The sequence below is a fragment of the Drosophila ficusphila genome, unplaced genomic scaffold (assembly GCF_018152265.1).
Source record: "Drosophila ficusphila isolate 14025-0441.05 unplaced genomic scaffold, ASM1815226v1 contig_791, whole genome shotgun sequence".
In the NCBI taxonomy this organism is placed as follows: Eukaryota; Metazoa; Arthropoda; class Insecta; order Diptera; family Drosophilidae; genus Drosophila; species Drosophila ficusphila.
Genome location: NW_025064737.1, coordinates 14,610,013 through 14,630,451, shown reverse-complemented (window position 1 = coordinate 14,630,451; position 20,439 = coordinate 14,610,013). Strand labels below are relative to the sequence as shown.

The window sequence follows — 20,439 nt, the reverse complement described above, 5'->3', positions numbered from 1 at the left end:
CGAAGTAAACATGGTCTATCTATATGTCGATGTTCTATAGATTTTTGGGCTAAATATAGGCTTGCAATTTCTTGATGTTCGTCATGGAGGAAAGAGGCTCTATAAATACTCTGAAAAGAGGAAACAAGGAAATGGGCCACTAAATCAATAAAAACCCCAACACCAACGACGTGACACACTTCAGTTTGAATCAAAAATTCCACTCGCCAACACTGCGAACATTAAAAATTACAAGATATATCAGGAATGTTTTGGGCACCACCGCTTCATGCACCTCCCTCCCCTTTACTATAGGGATTTATCTATATAAATATAAAATTAATGGCAATCTGGCAGCGTAAACACGACAAAATTTGTTCTAGCCCCTAGCCGTGTGCCTTGGCCCATTGTCCCACAACTAGATAGTTTTGTGTCATTAGCCCAAGATCCGAGGGACTGCCATTCCATGTGGCTGAGATGGAAGAGCCGAAACGAAAACTGAAAATTAATGATGCAACTGCGAAGTGTGTCACGGATGCCCCGGCCCGGCCCGGCCAGAAAGCCAAAAATCGAGAATCCAAGAAAGATATTTCCTCACAGATATTTTTCGTGGCACTCACAAGTCAAAGAATCTGCTCATTAGCAGCTGACAATATTGGAAATTGGTTCGCATTTGGCCTGCCCGCTTAGTTGCCAGGCCCCCTTTGTGCTTTTAATCAAATGGATATATTTGCCCCGATATCGCCAGCTATAAGGTATACTAGATACTCGCCTTGACTATATTTAGCCGTGTGACATCTATATATCCGTGTATATTATGCTGATTGACGCACAATGCGATTGAGAGCGGGTTCTGTGACGCTGCCCGAGTTATCTCTATATGGTTACACGTACGCAACGTTATCTCCTATCTGTAATCCATAATATGTGACGTTCATGCCAATTGATAACGAACCGAAATATTCGCAAATTAACCAGACGAAATTTGGGTCAGGAAACCCACTTCAGCCACTAAATCATGACAGTTCCAAATGAAATATCAAAATCATTGTTGCACAAATCTTTCACAACTTCTCAAAAGTTTGTCAAATATATGTAATATTATTTAGAAATGTATAATGCCCAAGTAAGCATGAAAAAACACTTCCCAAGAAAAATAACTCACTAAGCTAAATGGAAAACAATAAAAATCAATCATAAAAACACAAACCGGGATCACTCGGCATATGCAGCCGTAAAAAGTTGCGCATTTGTCACAATTCTAAAATTAAAATGCCCCAATATCTTTCATTTTCCCCAGCACAACAAATCGTAATATAAACTATCAACGGCATTTAGTGGGATTAACTTTTTGTGGCCGAGACGCAGTGTCATAAATATCCAAAAGCGAAAAAAAAAAGAATCAAAAACGAAAGAGCTGCCCATGCACGCCCCATAAATAAAGCCATTAAAGTGGAATTCAACGAATTTTCAGCGAGCGGAAAAATGCATAAACCCAATCCATCAAAACCAGAGAGATAGGAAGAGCAGAAACCAGAAAAATGCAGCGAAATCTATTTTTCGACCCATGTGATTTGCCAATCATTGTTGGGCTATTTTCGGTTTTCGCCCAACGCCAAAGATTTGAACGTCATTAGGAAAGTAGTGTGTGTTTGCCTAAAATTACCTTGACCGAGCGCAGAAAATAACAAAAGCCTATAAATAGATGGAAAAGTGTACGTGAGCATCTAAAGCGAGAGAAGCTGATTAAGCGCCACAGAATTTATGAACTTGACGTGGAAAATTTATACTGTAATTATTTTGCTATTTGCACGCGGTGCTTTTCACGTCATCTCTCAGTTCGATGGGGGGATTTGCCATTTAAATCTTTAGATCTCTCCAAAGTTAATTGTTTACTGACGTATCCAACGGATAGAGAGATCCGCTAAAAGAGCGCCGGCAGACCGACCGACCGCCTGCTGACTTTGGCCAATTTAGGTCTTGTTTCCCCTGGCCGGCACACGTACTCGTATCTTTCCTTCTGGCCGCGGCGGCATCGCTCTCTATTTTCAGCCAGCTGATTGGGCATTTCAGCCAATTTTTCCCCCCCCAACAGCTGCTGTCAATCTTCTCTGCGTCTTCGCCCTGCAAATAATAATAATAAAATAAAGATGAACGAACGAATTTTGATTTGTTTTGGTTTCGTCTTTTTGTTGATTTGGCTAAATATGTTCATCGGCAAGCGTTTTTAAAATTAGTTCGAGTGAGCCACGCGTTTTATAATTAGATGATTGCCATGTTTTCGTGTATGTGCCAAACAGGAGATCAGCATAAATAGAGCATGAGTTGTACTTATCAAACACATTCGCGCAATCTATTTCCGATGCCATTTTATTTGACCCACTTTCACCAGGCGAAACAGGCTGAATCGAGCGGCTTATTCCTAATTGGGATTGCGACGAGTTATTATTTATGAATATTCATGTTTGTGCCAAAACTCATAGAGTTTGCAATTAGACAAAAGTAATGGGGCAGTGGGCAGCTGGTAAACAATTGCCAGACAGTTGGATTTTCGCTTTCCAAAATTGAAGCTGACAGCTCAGAGAAAGTGTTCAACTAAATTGCGTGAATATTTTTCAAAATCCTGAATAATATTTTCAGTTAATACAAGTAAAGGTATACTCGTATCTTTTCTTTAAGCTTTTTAAATATAAAATTAGGGAAAATATATTAGACATTTTCCAATCTTATAAATAAAGACTTAATTTGCCAAATTTATCGGCGATAAATTGTTATAATCTAATCAATTCAAAAGTCTTCCGAAAAACTGTCTGCAATACATATATTCACTACCACTAATTATCTTACTAATTTCTTATATTTTATGCACTTGTTTTGGAATACTGACAACTAATAAAAAACCGAAAATCAAATTTAATTCTCACCTCATTTTTCGCCGACCTCTCAACAACACGGGGGAAAATGGCGATGGAGCCGTTTCTCAGATTCTCCGTGTCCCCCGATTCTTCGCCCACCCGTTTCTCTGCTCTATTTCAGCCAATGGAATATTTTTTCGGGGTCTCCAAATGTTTAAATTTCTAATTTGTGTCTCTGAACAACAATATTTCCCCCCTTTTGCTGTTGACTGCAGCAATTTACGGCAACATGCCAAGATCATAAAGCATATTATGATGCTCATAAATTAAATGAAATAAAATATAGAAAAAATCAAAAATTTATTTATGAATTTTACAATGAAATAACACAGCCGAACGGTAAATAAAATTTAATTTCTCCACCGCTTGGGAGTATATATTTTATATCCTGACAATTTACAAGAGAAGTGAAATTTAAGCACCACCAAAACGGTCGCAGTTTGGGAATGGGTATATGTAAAATAAATATCACAAAAGTTTTATATAAATCTATTTACACCTCAACTCCAACTAAAGCTGATGACGACGCCCACTTGTCGATTGGTTTATACCTCTCACCTATGGCCGAAACCAAAATGAAGTTGGCTTGCGTAATGCGCAGCATTTCAATCGGAGTGAAAACTTTACAAAGCCCCCATTGGCGGCTGGCAGGGCAAAACAAAGCACTTTCAGTAGTACCGAGGGCAAGTCGAAGACTGGCCAACCAATAACAAGTGAATAGAAAGACGGACAGACGGATAAAAAAATACATCAGCCAAGTAACTCAAGTGTATCTCATAGATTCGATTCAAGTGCAAGCGGGATGGCAGCAAACGAGTTGCATTGCCAGTCAATACGCTTTTAATTACGGCCTACGCAGGCTGTGGCTCAAAAGTTGCCCTAACAAAACTTTTCACCATTTACGGCACAACACGGACCTTGGCTAAAAAGACAGACAAACAGACAAGCTCGGCTTGGCATTGATGCCAATGTTTGTTTGTTAGTCTACTAGTCTATAAGTCTATAAGTCTGTAAGTCTGTAGGTCTGTTTGTTTGTTAGTCAGTTTGTCAAGTCAAGTTTGTCTGTCGTGTATCTGTATCTGTGTCTGCGCTGGGCGCGTGCCATGTGTCATCTGGCTTGCGACTCGCGACTTGCGACTTGCGACTTGCGACTATCTAACGCCTCTGCCTCATCAAGAGGCAGCAGTCACAGCACTCGCCGTCTCCCCAATTGACCCACGCACGTTCAGCAACGTTCTCAATGAGATAACACGCCTGAAGAAACCCACACGATACACGGCACACACACATCTCCGAAATTGGCATATAGACAGATATAGATATCAATACAATGTCGAAGATTCAGATAGGTAAGGCCACAAAAAGGGTGAATGAATTAGCAGATCGTCATAACTCTGTGAAGTCAAGATGACATTAAAGATATATTTTAAAATTTAATATATAAAGCTACCTATAACTCAATAAACCTTAAGTTAAAAATGATATGAATAATTTTATTATACCCTTATTTTTTGTAAGGTTCCTAACTACCTTCGTCTTTATATTTACTACTGAACGAAATATATATAAATATCTCTCTCTTACATTTGTTAAAATTGAAAATATCCTTTTTGAATTGTTATTAGAAAGATATACCTCAATTTTATCATTGCCATAATAAAACATCATTACATTTTATACTCCTGAAAACTCAGAGTACATATATATACCTACCTCGATATGATTGCTAAAAAACATTAATTAGTTTGTTAAAGCCACATAAAATGAACAATGAATGGAAGCTAATTTATTTGTTCTTTTGTGTGAGCCATGTTTATTGGAGACCCGACTTGTCCTGGGAGTGCTGATGGCAGTGCTACCAAATTGAGGAAGAGGTGCAGTGCTACCAGTCATCACCTGCGAGCTCAGCTGGGCTTATATTTGAAGCACGCCCCTCATCTGAACGGCATCCATCCATGTCCATCTTTGGATGAACGGCAATCAGACATCAGGCAGTCGGCAGGCAGCGAATAATTTACAATGGCCCCAAAATCTTATTTATAGATTGTGCAAACTATGTTCCTGGGTGTTTTGTCAGGGGCTGGGCACCAAGCACCTCTCGCCTCACATCTCTCACGTTTTCCCCCCTTTTGAGAAAAACAAAACAACATCCCGAAAATCAACGTCACGAGAAATTTACGGTGAATATTGTACAATATTTCTGAATAGATTTAGCTATATTTAGCGTAATGAGTTTTCATTTTCGCCGCTACTGAGTTGATGAAAATCGCGCAAGTTTTTATTGGCGTACGTTGGCCTACAGGTGGCATGCGGCAACCTCTACTATCCCTTTCCATCGCATTATTTTGGCCTTATCCCCAAATAAAATCCTCGATCGGTCAGCAATATGCGAAGGTTAAAAATAATCGGAAGCGTATGCGATTTGTATTTATTTTGTTTGGCAGAAACTTTCACAAATGAGGCAAAGTTCTATTTTTGGGTGGGGGCACATATGTATATATCTGTATCTCTATCTGTATTTCTATCTGTATCTGTATCTGTAGCCGTATCCCTTGTGTATCTGCCAGATATCTGACGTAGTCTGTTGTTGTCTGGTGTCGAACTTTTTGCCGGCAAAAAACGAAAGAAAAACATTTCCCCAGGTGTTTATTTTTAGGTCATGGCGTGTGCTCCAATCAACACACAAAAAAGGTGTCTGGGTTAGGTTGTGACTATGAATAACTTTTATTACCTGACCATTAGGATTCCCACTTGACTTAATTTACTCTTCAAGTTACTTAACTGAATAGCGAATATTTTTAACAGCGAATATTTCGGTTTCCTTCCTAGCATCATTTCAATTTAATTTTCGCACTATTTCTAGCTGCAATTTTGTTTACGTTCCCCAGTAAAAACAACGCGGAATAAATGCCTTTGCACATTGCACATCTGACGTGCAACCTTGTCCTTAGCACATGAATCTGTTGTTTCATTTACAATGTGAACGAATGATAAACATATGAGCCGAAATTCCAAATGCTGTCCATGAAATTTTTTGGTGAACAGACTGAAACAGAACAGTGAAACACGGAAACGTTTGAAATATTACTATATAATTTTACAAGTCTTAAGGCTGGCAGAATTAAAAATGTCTAAATTTCGTAATTTTGATTAGAAATTTTAAAAAAAAAATCTAGACTTATTCGTGGATGATATATTTGTGCTCACAGGGCGTGTTCTTTAGGCATATATCACCTGCTTTCTAAATTTACTACTGCTTCAGTAACCCAGTCAAGCGGTAAAGTTGGGTTTCACTAGCTTAATAAATCAATCATCCAAAGAACTCTTTAGTGTTCTATATTTCTCACGAAAATCAGTCACCAGAACTTTTTTTCATACCATTCTTTACCCACTCCAATTAAGTATATAAATAAACCCTACAAAAATATTTTTTCTTGATATCTTTAAAGCATATCCACCCAAATAGTTCAAATTAACTTGTTAAACTTAATAAAAGTACCCCCAATTACCCAAATATTCCCCTTTAAGAAGCTCCTGAACATTGAAGTATCTCAAACAGTCTTTTGCCAAAACACTTGGCCAACTATTTGATAAACAATTTGCCACCCTGACCTTTGGCGGCCCCGGGAAAAGTATCTGGCCAGACAGAGGCTCATGCAAACAATTCCGGATGGATCTCACGGTGTTTACGTCGATGCAAAAATTGCTCTAGCTAATGGGCCGCAATTTTCGCGCACATTGATGACGTATTTCGGGAAATCATAACATTTGCCAGCCGCTAAAGTTCCCACACAAGCGCACGAATCGCCGGATGCCGGAGGGGGCACACACACACATACACACATACCTATTGGGGGGTACCTGTTGTATTATTTTTACTTCAAGCGAGACCGCGAAGAGAGAGCAAAGTCGAAGTCGAAAAGCAAAGTGAGAGAGAGACGGAGGAGAGAAACTCACCACGGCGGAAAGGCCTGGCAAACTGTTGATTGGCTGAAATGCGCGTGCGCGATGAAAATGGCTGCAGCGTAGGGAGGCAACCAGACCTACGATTGGATCGACATCGGCCCGCAAACCGGCCGGCTATGCTATATGTAAATGTATGCGTATATATATATGTGTGTGAGATGGTCGAGTGCCACGGTGACGTAGATGAGCAACGCGATTTCCCCGCCAGAGAGCGGGTTTCTTTTCGATTTCGACTTTGGGGCGCGTGCCGCCGAGCAGGGGCATTGTGATAGCTGCCCGAGCGAGGGGCAGCCATCGATGCACTGGTATGTGTGAGCGAGCCGCGATGTTGAGTTTCATTCATAAAAACCGAAAGAGGGCGCATCTCGTGCCTCAGTTGTGTTCGGACAAGCAAACGCGACGGTTGGAATAGAAGAAACTAAAAACAAGCAAGCCAGCAAGCTAGCAAGAAATCAAGAAAGCAAATCACCAGCAAACATTGTATAGATATTCAACGTGAAAATATCTTTTGGAAAATCCCGAAACGTATCGTTTGTGCAGTGAGAGTTCGAAAGAGCAGTGCCAAAAACAAATAATAATTAACAAACAAAAAAAGGTCAAACAAATAGCAAGAGATACTTGCCTATTAAACTAAAACTTAAGTAAAAGTGAAAGGATACTCCGGCTGTTGGCGACGGCATGAATGAAAGCCCACAGCCGCATAAGATGATTACACGAGCAGTGCTTTATTGATTTTTGCCTCGCAGTGAGAACGAAACTTTCGTGCAACTGACAGTGAAAATTACACAGCACCTCTAAGAGCGAGGAAAAGCCGAGAAGGCGACCAAAGCCAAAGGAAAATCCCTTTGAATTCTTCTGCAAGTGCCATTGCGATCCAGGTGGGTGTTTGCTTTAACAGTGATGCAATGTGTGGTGTTTGGGGTGTCACATAAAATATGCTGTTGTATTTCATTCGTTTCTTTAATAAAATGAAAAACGTTCTGTGTGAATTTGGTTGAGTTATTGGCCAACAAATTAAATTTATAAGAACGCCAACAGAGCATAAATTTTAATGCTGATTTATGTGTGCTGTGTCAAATTGGAAAATATTAAGTTTAAAAAAATTCTTATAGGCATAGGCAAGTTCAAGGTGTTTTTAACAAAAAAATCAGAGGAAGTGATTTATCAAAAAAAAACTATAAAAAATAAATGTTCGTATTTTGAGAGTTATTTTTGAAAACAGTTTTTTGTATAAATAAATTTAAGGAATTGCGTTTATTTAATGTTCAGCATGTGTTAGAATAGAAAATTTGATCGCCAAAGTGCCAAGACAAAATCCAATAGGAAAGCATAATTTTCTTATATTTAACAAGAATGAAAGAAGCTTTTAGACTTTCTGTTCTTTATTGGGTACAAGTTGCAACAATATAATTTGAAAACGTAGAGAAACTCAGCGATCCCTTGGCTCTGCTAGTCAGTAGTCTTGTTTTATTTTCACAGATTTAGTTGAAAGATATAAAAATTCATTTAACGCATAATAAAAATTTCTGCACGTTATTTAGATAGCACCTGGGAGCCGACAGCCAAGCGGCAAAATTTACGACTGCAACTATGTATTCCTGAATTTATGTAGCCCGGGGAGCACAAGTGTATCCGCATTAGCAGCATTTGCAGTTTTTGTAATTAAAATATTGTCATACACTTAGCGCTCGATTAAACTGGCAATCTGCTCAGTTCTGATGTTTACAATTTAATGGCAAATTTTTGGTCCGTCTGCATTCCCCACATTTACATACCCCAAGATTCACCCTCGGAACGCCCAAAAAGTTTTCCCGCTAATGCATTTCCCAGTGGCGGTTTTCCGATGCAGCCACCGCGAAATGGAAAAACAATTAGCAAAATGATTTACATGCAACCTCCCATAACCAACGAAATGGAAAAGCTAAAGATCATTTATCAATTTTAAAGCTTTTCCATCACTTTCGTCAATTTTCCGTATTCGGGAAATTAATTATGAGATCAAAACAAAAGGTGCCGACGTCCGTGGATGGGTCACAGAGTTCATTTAACACTTGCCGCAGTTGCCAAATGGCACTTTGACATCGTACAACTCCCCCATCCCTCGGATCTTACCACTCAAAGTGGCCAAAAGACTGAAGTTGCCGTCGGGAGTTGTTTTGTTCGTTTGGCTGCCAAGTCAAACAAGAAAATTTTCATTTAAGTGCCCACTAAAATGATCTCGAACAAAGACGAGAAAAAAAAAAAAAAATCTTTATAAAAATATACATATATATTCGGTGCGGTATAGCTGTTGTTGTTGTTTTTGTTGTTGTTGTTTTTGTTGTTTTTGTTGTCTGGCCCGCGGCTGTTTATTTTCATTAATTGTTCTCATGGCGGGGGAAAAACGGGCAACCAAAGCTGTTGGCATGAAAAGTGTGACAAAGTGTTACGCATGCAAAAGACGGCGGCAAAAGATACATTTTCATGTTGTCCATGTTAACTTGTTGGACACTCCTGGCGAAGGGAGGATGGGGTGCAGCGGGGGGAAGGGGCGAAGGGGGAAATGGGGGGTTTCTGCTCCCGCTGCGTGAATGATGGACTTTGTTGCCGCCCGGCCATTCCATCATCGTTTCGTTTTGGCTCCGTGTCGCATGCAACTTGCATGTTTTCTATCTATGTATCTGCAAGATACTTTTACTCCTCACTCACACACACACACACATACTCACTCTTGACTAATGATCGCCATCCCTTCTCCTTTAAACGTTTCTCCAATTTCTTTTCATATTAATAACCAAACAAAACAGAAAAAAGTACCAGCGGACAAAAAACAAAACTTTTATTATTATTGTTATTATTAATTGAGATAGGTTTTTTTTATATATCTGCGCCAAGGTTGGGAATGCAAATCGCTGGCGATATTTGAGTACCGGATAGTATTGCACAAGATCCCCCAAGACAACAAACTTGTAGTTTATTTTTGGAGCCGTTAAGTAGCCAAAGGTCGCTTAGCGCGTCTCAACATCTAATCCTCAATGAGGTCTTCAGTGCTGCCAATGAAAACAAATGGTCAAAACCCGGGTCTGGGGGTCAGCCCATGGCCTATCCCCTCCTCATTTGCCAAAGCAAACAAATTGGCGCCCATCTATCCGATTGTTAACACTCTCGGCTAAGGCGAAACAAAAAAAATAGTGATAATAAAAATAAAATAAAAGAGCGTATAGAACCCCAAGAGGAACTATGGAAATGGCTAGAGCAGCGACAGCTGCAACCGGTTTGGCAAAACTTAATTAAAATAATATCAACATAACAATTTTTTCATGCTCGGCGCTTTTTTTTCTCCGCCTTACCTCTTCCTCATCGAGCCGTTAAATGTATCTTTCGGATATCCATCTCGCTCGCGCTCGCAGCCACTGCCAATATTCATTCATGGCAAGAGATCTTGACGTGTGTTGTCTGTCCTACTACACTAAAAACAAAATCAGGAAAAATGCTATGCAAAAATATGCAGAGTGAAAGAAGTCAGGGGATCCGGGCCGGAGACAAGATTTACAATATACATAAACGCAGACAGCGGTTCGAAACAGTGGCAATTGCCTAAGGTGAACGTTTCGCGGGAAAACTTTGCCAGGAAAATTTCCAAGCCATGAAAGATCTTTGAAGCGATTCCATGTCATGTTTCCTCCGAAACTTTTTTCCTGGTTACCGGCAATAATCTTCTTAGCCGGTTGCCACTGTAGATAAGCAACAGCTTGCCGTTGTTGGTTTTTCTTGATTTTTTTTCCTTTTCGTTTAAGGGAGTGTCAATTGTTAGCCAAGTTATTAAGAACCAGGGGGCAGACAAAGACCGGGCCAAGAAGTCCAAAGAGGTGGAAGTCGATCCGATGCTCTCCAACCAGTTTTCAGACGTTTGAGCCGTTCAAAGTATTGGATTTTATTTCGGCCGCCCGCGGATGATTCATGTGGCTGGAGAAGAAAAGATACAAATCTTTGATCGACTGTAAAAATTATTGACTCGGGCGCATAATTTTATGAATGAACAAAACACAAAAGGCACACAAGAGATCCCAGCACGCGCTGTCCCCCCCCCAAAAAACACAAATGTATCCGCGGGTGTGTATCCACGGTGCCGTGTATCTGGATCTGTATTTGAATCTGTATCTGAATCTGTAGCGGCGGCCCACAGTTTTGAATGTAATTTCACTCCGCTGCCTGTCTCGAGTGCACTTTGCCATGGAAATTATGCGTGAAATCAAATGTAAATAAAAAAGCAAAAGTGCCAAAAGCGGGACGCTTTTTTCCGCTCCGCACATTTGGCTGGATGGCTGGCTGGCTGTTTTGCTGTTGCTTCTTCGTATCTGTCGGATACGCCGTGGCACGGTAGTTATTTTGGCGCATAGCTGCCTGTCAACACAAGTACACTTGTAATGCAAATCAACGCGGTCAAGCCTTCGCCAACAGGGAAAAAAAGTTTTGGAAAAAATAATAATAAAATAAAACAACACTCGAGCGGTTGGATGACGCCACATCGAGCGATTCGAGCGGATTGAGAGGCGGGGGAAGACCCAGACCCAGTGCCGAAACTCGTTGCAGATGGCAATCGCAATTTCGGTTAGTTTATCTGTGATAAACATACAGGCAAAACTACAAACTACAAAATAAATAATAAGCCTAGTTTATGGGACATTTGTTAAGAAAAATTTGCTATCCACTAGCCGCTGATCAAACTCTAATTAAGACTTGCATAAGTTCGCGTCAGTGGATTGCGTAAGGTCACCACCGCCACTGACCCACTTCCCGGGAAGATGATGGAGACCCAAAACCTGGCCGAACCATGGGAAAGCCGCCTGTTCTACTTCTCAGGGCTGAGATGAGCTGCTCAGCTGTGCTAAGTGCTTAATCGATCTTAATTTAATTGCCTGCGATCGTGGGCGCAGGAGGCGAAAGTCTGCGACAGTTTATAGTACCGAAAGACGGACAAGTCGATGGCAAATTAAATTGTTAAGTAATTTCACCAGCACTTGATGACCCAAAAGCACTCACTCACCGACAACGACTGGTTATGCAATCGAACAGCTGTCGTGGCAAATCAATTGAAAAGCGAAGTGCGCGGCATTCGCAATATGATTTTGCATGAGTCCATCTGTGGTTAACAACTAGGATTAAACTTGACTTAGATTATAAAAGATTATACAAGACATAATCAAAGGAATTTTCTTTGGGTATAACTGGTTGGGAATTATAAGAGCTTTGAATGAACATTTCGCCTTTTTAGTATGAATAGCTTAAAAATTCCTAAAGTAACAATTCCTTTTTCTATTTTTTGCAGGCGGCGTAGCCCCTGGAACTCCATCAGCGGCCATGATCATGGAAGGGCTTGAAACCCTGGTGGCGCCAACCCATCACGCATTCCTGCTCACCGAAACGGCCGCGGCCGCCCACTTCAATGTGCTGAGCTTCGACACGTGTCTCTTCAAGACGAGCACGGCGGCCCAGAGCAGCGGCAGTCCGTCGACGGCCACCTACCTGAGTCCCGCCCAGTTCGGCGGTAATCACAGTGGTGGCGCCAGCACCAGCAGCAACTCCCTCAACTCCTCCGCCGCCTCCTCGTCGTCCTCCTCCTCGCTGTTGCACTACACCACCGCCTCGGCAGCGGCCGCCGCTGCAGCAGCCGCCGCCGCCGCTTCCGCCTCCAATAATTCGGTGCTCCGTGCTCGCAATCAAACGGCCACGCCCACCCAGGGCGGCAGTCCGGGACACGTGGCCGTGCAGCCAAGTGCCACCGCCAGCAGCGGTCGGAGTTCCGCATCGCATCTCAGCCTGCTGAACACGAGCGGCCAGCACAGTCCCGCCTCGTCGGCCGTCGAGCAGGTGGAGGCCCACAAGCAGCTGATCGAGGCGCTACCCGGCGATCTCAACACGCCGGTGACCACGTCCAGCGATATTCCCTCGTTCTTCGGCCCCACCACCGTGGTGGAACCACCACCCATTACTGGTAAGTAGAACTACAGAAAAGATCTAAGGGCAGTGATTAATCACGTGAATAATAATGAGAAAGTAATAACAAAAATTAATTCAGTTGTTCATAACGCAATCAATAATTATAAAGTATCAGCTAGATAAGATTCAATCACACTTTAGTTATTAAAGATATTAATTTATTAGTTGAGATCACTAAAATATACATCACAAAGCGATTATCAAATTAAGTTAAGTGTTTTTTGATTTTATGTTAATGATTATATTTTATATAATTTGCCTAACACTTCTTATTATTTTTAAATCACATCTTGATCACAGAATTACAGAATAATTATAAGAGCTACATTTTTTAGCTAGTAGTATTTCCCTAGGGAATAATTAAATAGTAAATTTCTTAATGTCAATGTCATTTAAAAATAAAATAGCGGCAATTTATAGTCCTCGTCATGATAGTTCAATATTATAATACAGCCTATAAATCGTGGACAGCAAAGCCTCAAAACATTTATAGAGTTTTGCTTAGCTGCGCTGCATCGACTGGGAGAAACTCGGGCCGTGAGGTTTCTTTATCTGCTGCTAATGGATGCAGCTTGCAGCTGCCACATGCTGCAGTGGCAACGCCAGCCAGCAGTTGCAGTCCGTATGGAGTCCGCAACTAATCCGTTGTCAGTCTTAAGTCTCAACATAAATCAGCCTCAGTGCAGAGCGCAGAAACTGTCGTTATGTTAGGCCATATCTTGACTTACTTCTGCGCCACTTCAACGTATCGCGGCTTTGTCTTTCTCCGGACTTCCCTGCAACCTTTTTTTTTCTCCCTGGGCTTGCCCCGAATAACAACAAGTTGAAAATCGAAAAGTAAACATTCGAAAAAAAACGTTGAAGTACCAATTTTTGAGGCATTTCTTTATTTGCAGCTCTTCTGATTTGTTGATCTTGTTTTTAATTTTTGATTTCTTTTTCCTTTGTGATTTTGTGTGTCTTAATAATTTCGTTGTTATTATTAAGTTATGTGGCATTTAAAGCGGTCTCCAGCCAAGATATACCTATATAGATATATATACTTTTGGTCTTTGCTCACATAAATAAAAATTAATAAAAAATGTTGACATCCCAATGGCTATATCAGTGTATAGACTTCATAAAATTTATGTCATAAAATTTTTATTTTATATTTGCGCTCACTTTTCATTAATGTCAAATAAAATTGAATTTTGCAATACTCGCCGCGGCACCGTTCTCATATTTCTAAGACTGCATAATAAAAATAATAAATAAAACGGCAACAACGTCGCTTAATTAATCTAAAAGCAACAACAACGGCGCATGTATTAAACATTTCCGTTCAGTGTCAATGTTTCGAGCGCAATTTTCTCACTAGCGGCTGCCTCAAGATACGCGGACACACAGAAAACCATATCGGACTTGGGCATATATGTATATATACATACCACTATATATACAGCATTACGAAGCTGCATTTCTAATTGAATTAAGGCAAAGCAAATAAAGTATACTAGATTTGCTGCTGCTATCAAAAACAATTGAGTTTAATTGCTCTCTTTACCCCAAAGAATGGCAACTTTTTTTTTCGTTTCGCACCGCACTCTATGCGTAGAACCATTGAAAATGCATAAAATCCGATGAGAGATTGGAATGGAAACATTCATGTGTGGTGGCTAAAATATGTTTTAGCTATAAAGTTAGCCAGAAGCCAAAAAAATGTCACTCATAAATTCTGGCCACAACCCACGCAGTGAAGACTTTGGCCAAACGCAAAGGCGAAGGAACAGCAGAAATCATAGACATGGGCAATTTTCAAATGAAAATCCATTAAAACAATTTGCATGACAATGATGGAGCGGCTTTTAATCGCCAAACTTGGCAAGCTGGCGAAACTGCTGGCCATGTCTCACTCAAAGTGGAGGGTTTCTGTTTCTGGTCGATATGGTCAGCCAAAAAGCGGATGGGCAAAGGCTCCATATTGGCCAGACTAGAATGCGTCTCCTTTTGGCCTGTCACAAATGATACATAATTTGTTGCCATGTCTTGATTTTTTGTCTTTTTTTTGTGGGGGGCAGAGGGACATATTTTGCCCTGACAGCATTAATGGGGCTTGCAAATATATGTGTATACGCCGACTAGAACAATAGAATCGCTATCGCGAAAATTTCTGTGAATCCCAGCGATTCCCCTCTTTCCCTCTTTCAAAAACCAGATTGATGTCGCAGCACATTAGGCGCAATGCAACTCAATCAATATCCAGGCTAAAGCTCAAGTCCGAGCGGCATTAATGACGACAATCGTGAGCAGAACAAAAAACAACAAAAAGAATGTATAGAGTGGGGAAAAAGAAGAGAGCTGGCGAAGATTCCGTCGGCCTGGTAGCCGCGTAATTAGTCTTCTCGCCGACACTTTTGCCTGGCCCCCAACTGCAAACTGCAAACTGCAACTGTCTTCTGCCGCCTGCAGCTTCTGCACTTCTGGACTTGTGGCACGATGAGCGATGATGCGACCTCCCGTGTCGTTCGATTTCCGCGAAATCAAAGCGCGCCCAGCTGCAGTAGCCCAGTGCCAATGCCGTTCGAGCGAACTGTGATTGATATCGTTGCAGCAGCAGCAGCAGCAACACCAACAACATCAGCCACAGCAGCAACTTTAGCAACACCAGCAATCACGGCTTTCAGGGCAATTATTCACTGAGCTATATAGCCCAAATATTATATTATACAAGAAGAGGTATACAAGTAAAAATGTTGCTTATAGGTTTCTAATAATTTCAGATTCTCTAGAAATATACAATATTGCATTATACAATTTCGTTGATAGCCTAGAATAATTTGAATTTAATATAAGTATTGTCAGAATCATATCAAAGTTGAGTTTAGATTAAAAGCAATATGCACATTAATAAACTAATTAATAAATAAGTAGATGAATTCCAAAAAATTCCTCATCTAATAAAGTTCATTTTTCTCTCTTCATTTCAGGATCCATCGAATCCGAGGATCTCTCTTTGGAGCCCCAAGTTATATCTGTGGCGAGTCCAGTTTTGTCACATTGCAGTCCGTTGAAAGAAGAGCGGAGTACGCCACCAGCCTTGACCATCGTTAAGGAAGAATCAAGTAATAATAGTTGTAATATGTACCCACAACACAACAACAACAACACCACATCAACATCAACAACAACCACCACCACCAAACAAACAACAAGCGAAAGCAACAACAACAATACTGAGGGCGTTGGCTCGCCAGGAAACCATACACAATCACACCAACAACAACAGCAGCAGCAACAACAACAACAGCTGCATCACAACAATAACAACACCAGCAACAACAACAGCAATTGCCACCACAGTCACCAACAGCAGCAACAACAACAACAACAGCAACACATGAGCTCCCCGCAACATCAATACCAACAACACCAAATATTACACCAACAACAACAATTGCCAAATCACCACCATCATCATCATCATCACCACCACCATCACAGTCAGCTACAACTCCAACAACAACAACAGCAACAACATCAACAACAGCAGCAACAACAACACCAACAACAGCCGCTACACCAACAACAACAACAGCAATTGCAACACCAGCAGCAACACCAACAACACTATCAGCAACATGCCATCCAACAACAACAACAACAGGCTAGCAAAATCTCATATCGTGGCGTTTTCACCACCACAGGCAACGCGATGAATGCAGCAGCCGCCGCTGCAGCCGCAGCAGCACAACAGCAGCAGCAACAACATCAACAACAGCAGCAACTTCCCTCCCCACAACTTGGAGTTTTGGCCGGGCCAATGTCGCCACCCTCGAATAGTTTGGGCAACAGTTGGGGCTTGCCGAGTCCGGACAAGACCATGTTCCAACCGCCACTGTTCGGTTTGCCCGCTCACTATGCCACCATGCAACAGCAGCAGCAGCAGCAACAGCAACAACAGCAGCAACAGCAAGTGACGGGGGCAACCCCATCGCCCTACGACGATGGACGTGCAGCAGCAGCAGCAGCAGCGCAACATGCTGAGTTACTTGGTCTAACCATGGATTGTGCACCCTTGTTGTTGAAGCAACCGCCGCCAACTTACGCCGGAGCATCCACCGGATTCCCGGGATTGGGTGACCTACACACCAGCCACGAGCAGCAGTTGCAGCAGCAGCAATATGTGCGATCGCAGCCGAAGTACCAGTGGTTGGACTCCCCGGCGGACTACGCACAGCAGCAGCAGCAAGTGCAGCAGCAGGTGCAACAGCAGCAGCAACAACAGACCCTCGTGCTGCCGGGACCCACTTCATCCGCGAGTTCCAGCAATGCAGCTCTGGGTGTCTTGATACCCAAACAGGAAACCTATCCCGACATGCAGCCCAATTCTAACGGCACGGGATATTCTGCAGGATCTGGTGGATCATCTGCGGCCGCCGCTGCCGCAGCAGCTGCAGCAGCAGCAGTCCAGTTGGCGGAGTACAGTCCATCCACCAGCAAGGGTCACGAGATCCTGTCGCAGGTTTACCAGCAGAGCAGTGTCCCCTTGAAATTGGTGCCCGTGAAGCCGAGGAAATACCCAAACAGACCCAGCAAAACCCCCCGTTCATGAGCGACCCTACGCCTGTCCAGTGGAGAACTGCGATCGCCGGTTCTCGCGATCGGATGAGCTCACCCGCCACATACGCATCCATACGGGTCAGAAGCCGTTCCAGTGCCGCATCTGCATGCGCAGCTTCAGCCGCAGCGATCACCTGACCACCCACATTCGCACCCACACCGGCGAGAAGCCATTTAGCTGCGACATTTGCGGCAGGAAGTTTGCCCGTTCCGATGAGAAAAAGCGACATGCCAAGGTGCATCTGAAGCAGCGCATCAAGAAGGAGAAAGTGCGTGGCGAACAGCAGCAGCAACAGCAGCAGCAGCAGCAACAGCAGCAGCAGCAGCAACTGCAACAGCAACAGCAGGAGCAGCAACATCACCTGAGTCTGCAGCAACACCAGCAGTACCAGCAACACCATCTGCTGCACTCCGCCGATTTGGCCATAGTCACATCGAGTGCGAGCATGTAGAGACTAGCTAACTCGGCATCCAGCGTTGATGAGGCCAAGTCGCCGAACCGCAAGGTTAGCCTGGCCTTGGCCCTGGATCTCGACGAGAGCGCCTTCCCCTTCGAGTTGACCTCGGACTACGGAACCCTGTCACCACTCACCAGTCCGAAGCAGTTCAACTACGTGTGGGTCGGCCAGGATTCCAGCCAGCCGTTCTTCTACAAGGATTCTGTGGTGGAGAAAAGGGGTTAGGATTCAATCGCTGATGCTGAATATAATCATTAATGTATACTGAGTTGTAGTCGTATATATAAAACCGGGGTTGTGCTATCAGCAAAATCTATGCAAGACATTAAATCGTAATGAAGTTACAATATGCTACAGTTAGCCTAGTTAATATCACAGATGCAAGCGTGGTCGAGAATAGGAAATCAAGCGAAGCAAAACAGAGTTACTAACCATACAAAGCCTAACTAAAGCAAATTGATGATTACTAATTATATTCGATGTAATTGAAATGGGAAAATATTTAACTTATGTCTCTAATACTGTGATCTCATGTGTAATAATTAATAATTTTAATTTCTTTACATAACTGCAAATAACCAGAAATAATTTTAAAAATTATAATCCTTTCGCCTTTGCCTAGCTAATGTTCATTTTTTAAAAATGCTAAAACACAAACACACACTAATTTATTGCATTTTAAAATAATTATATATATATATATTATAATTATTAACTTATTGTCTTAAAGGTTTAGATTTAGGTTTTAACATACAGAATACACAATTGAGCACACAAATCTTAGCATATCATTTTTTTCTCTAAGCATTATAAATTGCATAAGTTAAAAACAAAAATTACTTTTAAATCGAATAATGAAATTTTCGTGTGCTAATTATAAATGAAGAGAAACTTGTTTAACAAAAACGAAAACTTAAATTTGAAAAATGTCCCAGTGTACTTCCTTAATTGATTCGAAATCAAAACGGCAAATGGAAATTAAATTTTATTATACTATATTTAAAATAAATATATTTTCTATCTTCTGTAGAAATCAATTTCTTCTTAGTTTGTAAAGATATGTTTTAAGTTTAATTAATTTTTATATTATTAGTTTACTTTACTTTTGAAAATATATAACAATTTTTTAAAAAACAATCTTATTTTGTGTGTTCTTTTTTTGTCTTCTTTTCAGTTTTAAACATTTTTATTAAAAAAAAAACTACAAAGAAGGTGAATACTAATTAGATGGTTTCGATGGCAATAAGGATCGAAAAAGAAGTACAGAGTTTCGTGTTAGACAATAGAAATATTGAACATCATTGAGTACAAGAAAAGCTTTCAGTCCTTTTTGAACCTTCCCACAACTATTTTCCATGGCTATATATATTTTCGTATGGCTATGAATCACACAGTATAAAATAAGAATAAACCACATGAAATAACGATATTTGATGATCAGCTTATTCTGAATGAGTCTGGCGCCTCAAAAACTAAAGCCTAACGAACTTGAAACGAAGTAGAAAGTGTAGAAAAAACACGAAAAACTTAAATGGAACTCTTGTGCCACTTGACAAATATATTTGTTGATGTATACATTAATTTATGTAGAGAGCAACGATAGCTGAAATACGAAAGTAACGAATGGTTTGAGAATGTTTTAGATTCGGATCTATTTTATAGCAAAAACAATGGTGAACATATATTTTGCATAGCCGCTAAATTCAGACACAAATTAGCATTAGGATGGAATAAGGTAAAATCGTTTAAATAGCTAATAGGTAATGGGCAGTGCCAAAAAAAAATTGAAAAAACACTTCGCAAAGGAGGATAATATTAACCTATATATTTGTATTGAAAGTTTGTCATTTCTTAGCTAGTATAATGTTCAGAATAAGTCACAAAGTATCCAAATAAAAATGAATGTGTGAAACTTATGTGCCATCAAGAAAATAATGAAGCTTATAAAACACAGAGGAAAGATAATTATATTTAAAGAAGAGATTTTGAAATTTTAAACGTTGTGATTTATATTGTTCATTTGATGCATGGTTCAGTGTTGATAATTATTATTAAATAAATATTATTCAGTCAGTTTATGGACAAAGCTTAAGCAAGTATATCCATAGGTGTATTTAACTGTGTACATATGTATGTAGATGTCTTTATAACTCAAGTTGCTTATGGACAGTTTTTCTTCCATACATAAATTATACGAAAAAAACAAATTCACTCGAATAAATGTATTTTATTGATGCATTCATAGCTAGGCAACAATTATTCGTAGCTAAGCAGAATTCAAAAACATTTAATGCTCAACTGATGAAGCTTGCAAAATGATTTTTGTAGATTTCGCATTGCAGTTCAAATATAATTTGTTTGTGCGTTAAATACATAGGAGTTTAAGTGTTTCTAAATGTTTTTTGTGTGCACATTAATTACTTAATTACCATTTAAATCAATATATTAAGAGGCTCTCAATTCGTAAAATCTAATTTCCAAGACTGTCTTTGTGTTTAGATCGCTAAGTCTGTCGAATTGGTTCTATCATCCAAACAGGG

General features: G+C 40.8%; 1 protein-coding gene across 1 annotated transcript; it reads left to right on the top strand.

The window, feature by feature from the left end:
• Nucleotides 1–7,246: 7,246 nt before the first annotated feature.
• LOC108087309 (probable serine/threonine-protein kinase yakA) lies at nucleotides 7,247–18,987 on the top strand. The gene is given in 4 exon segments (XM_017184627.2): nucleotides 7,247–7,738; nucleotides 12,169–12,834; nucleotides 15,809–17,421; nucleotides 17,423–18,987. Coding segments are annotated over 3 exon segments (2,718 nt in total). The 5' UTR covers nucleotides 7,247–7,738; nucleotides 12,169–12,200; the 3' UTR covers nucleotides 17,894–18,987.
• Nucleotides 18,988–20,439: the final 1,452 nt, after the last annotated feature.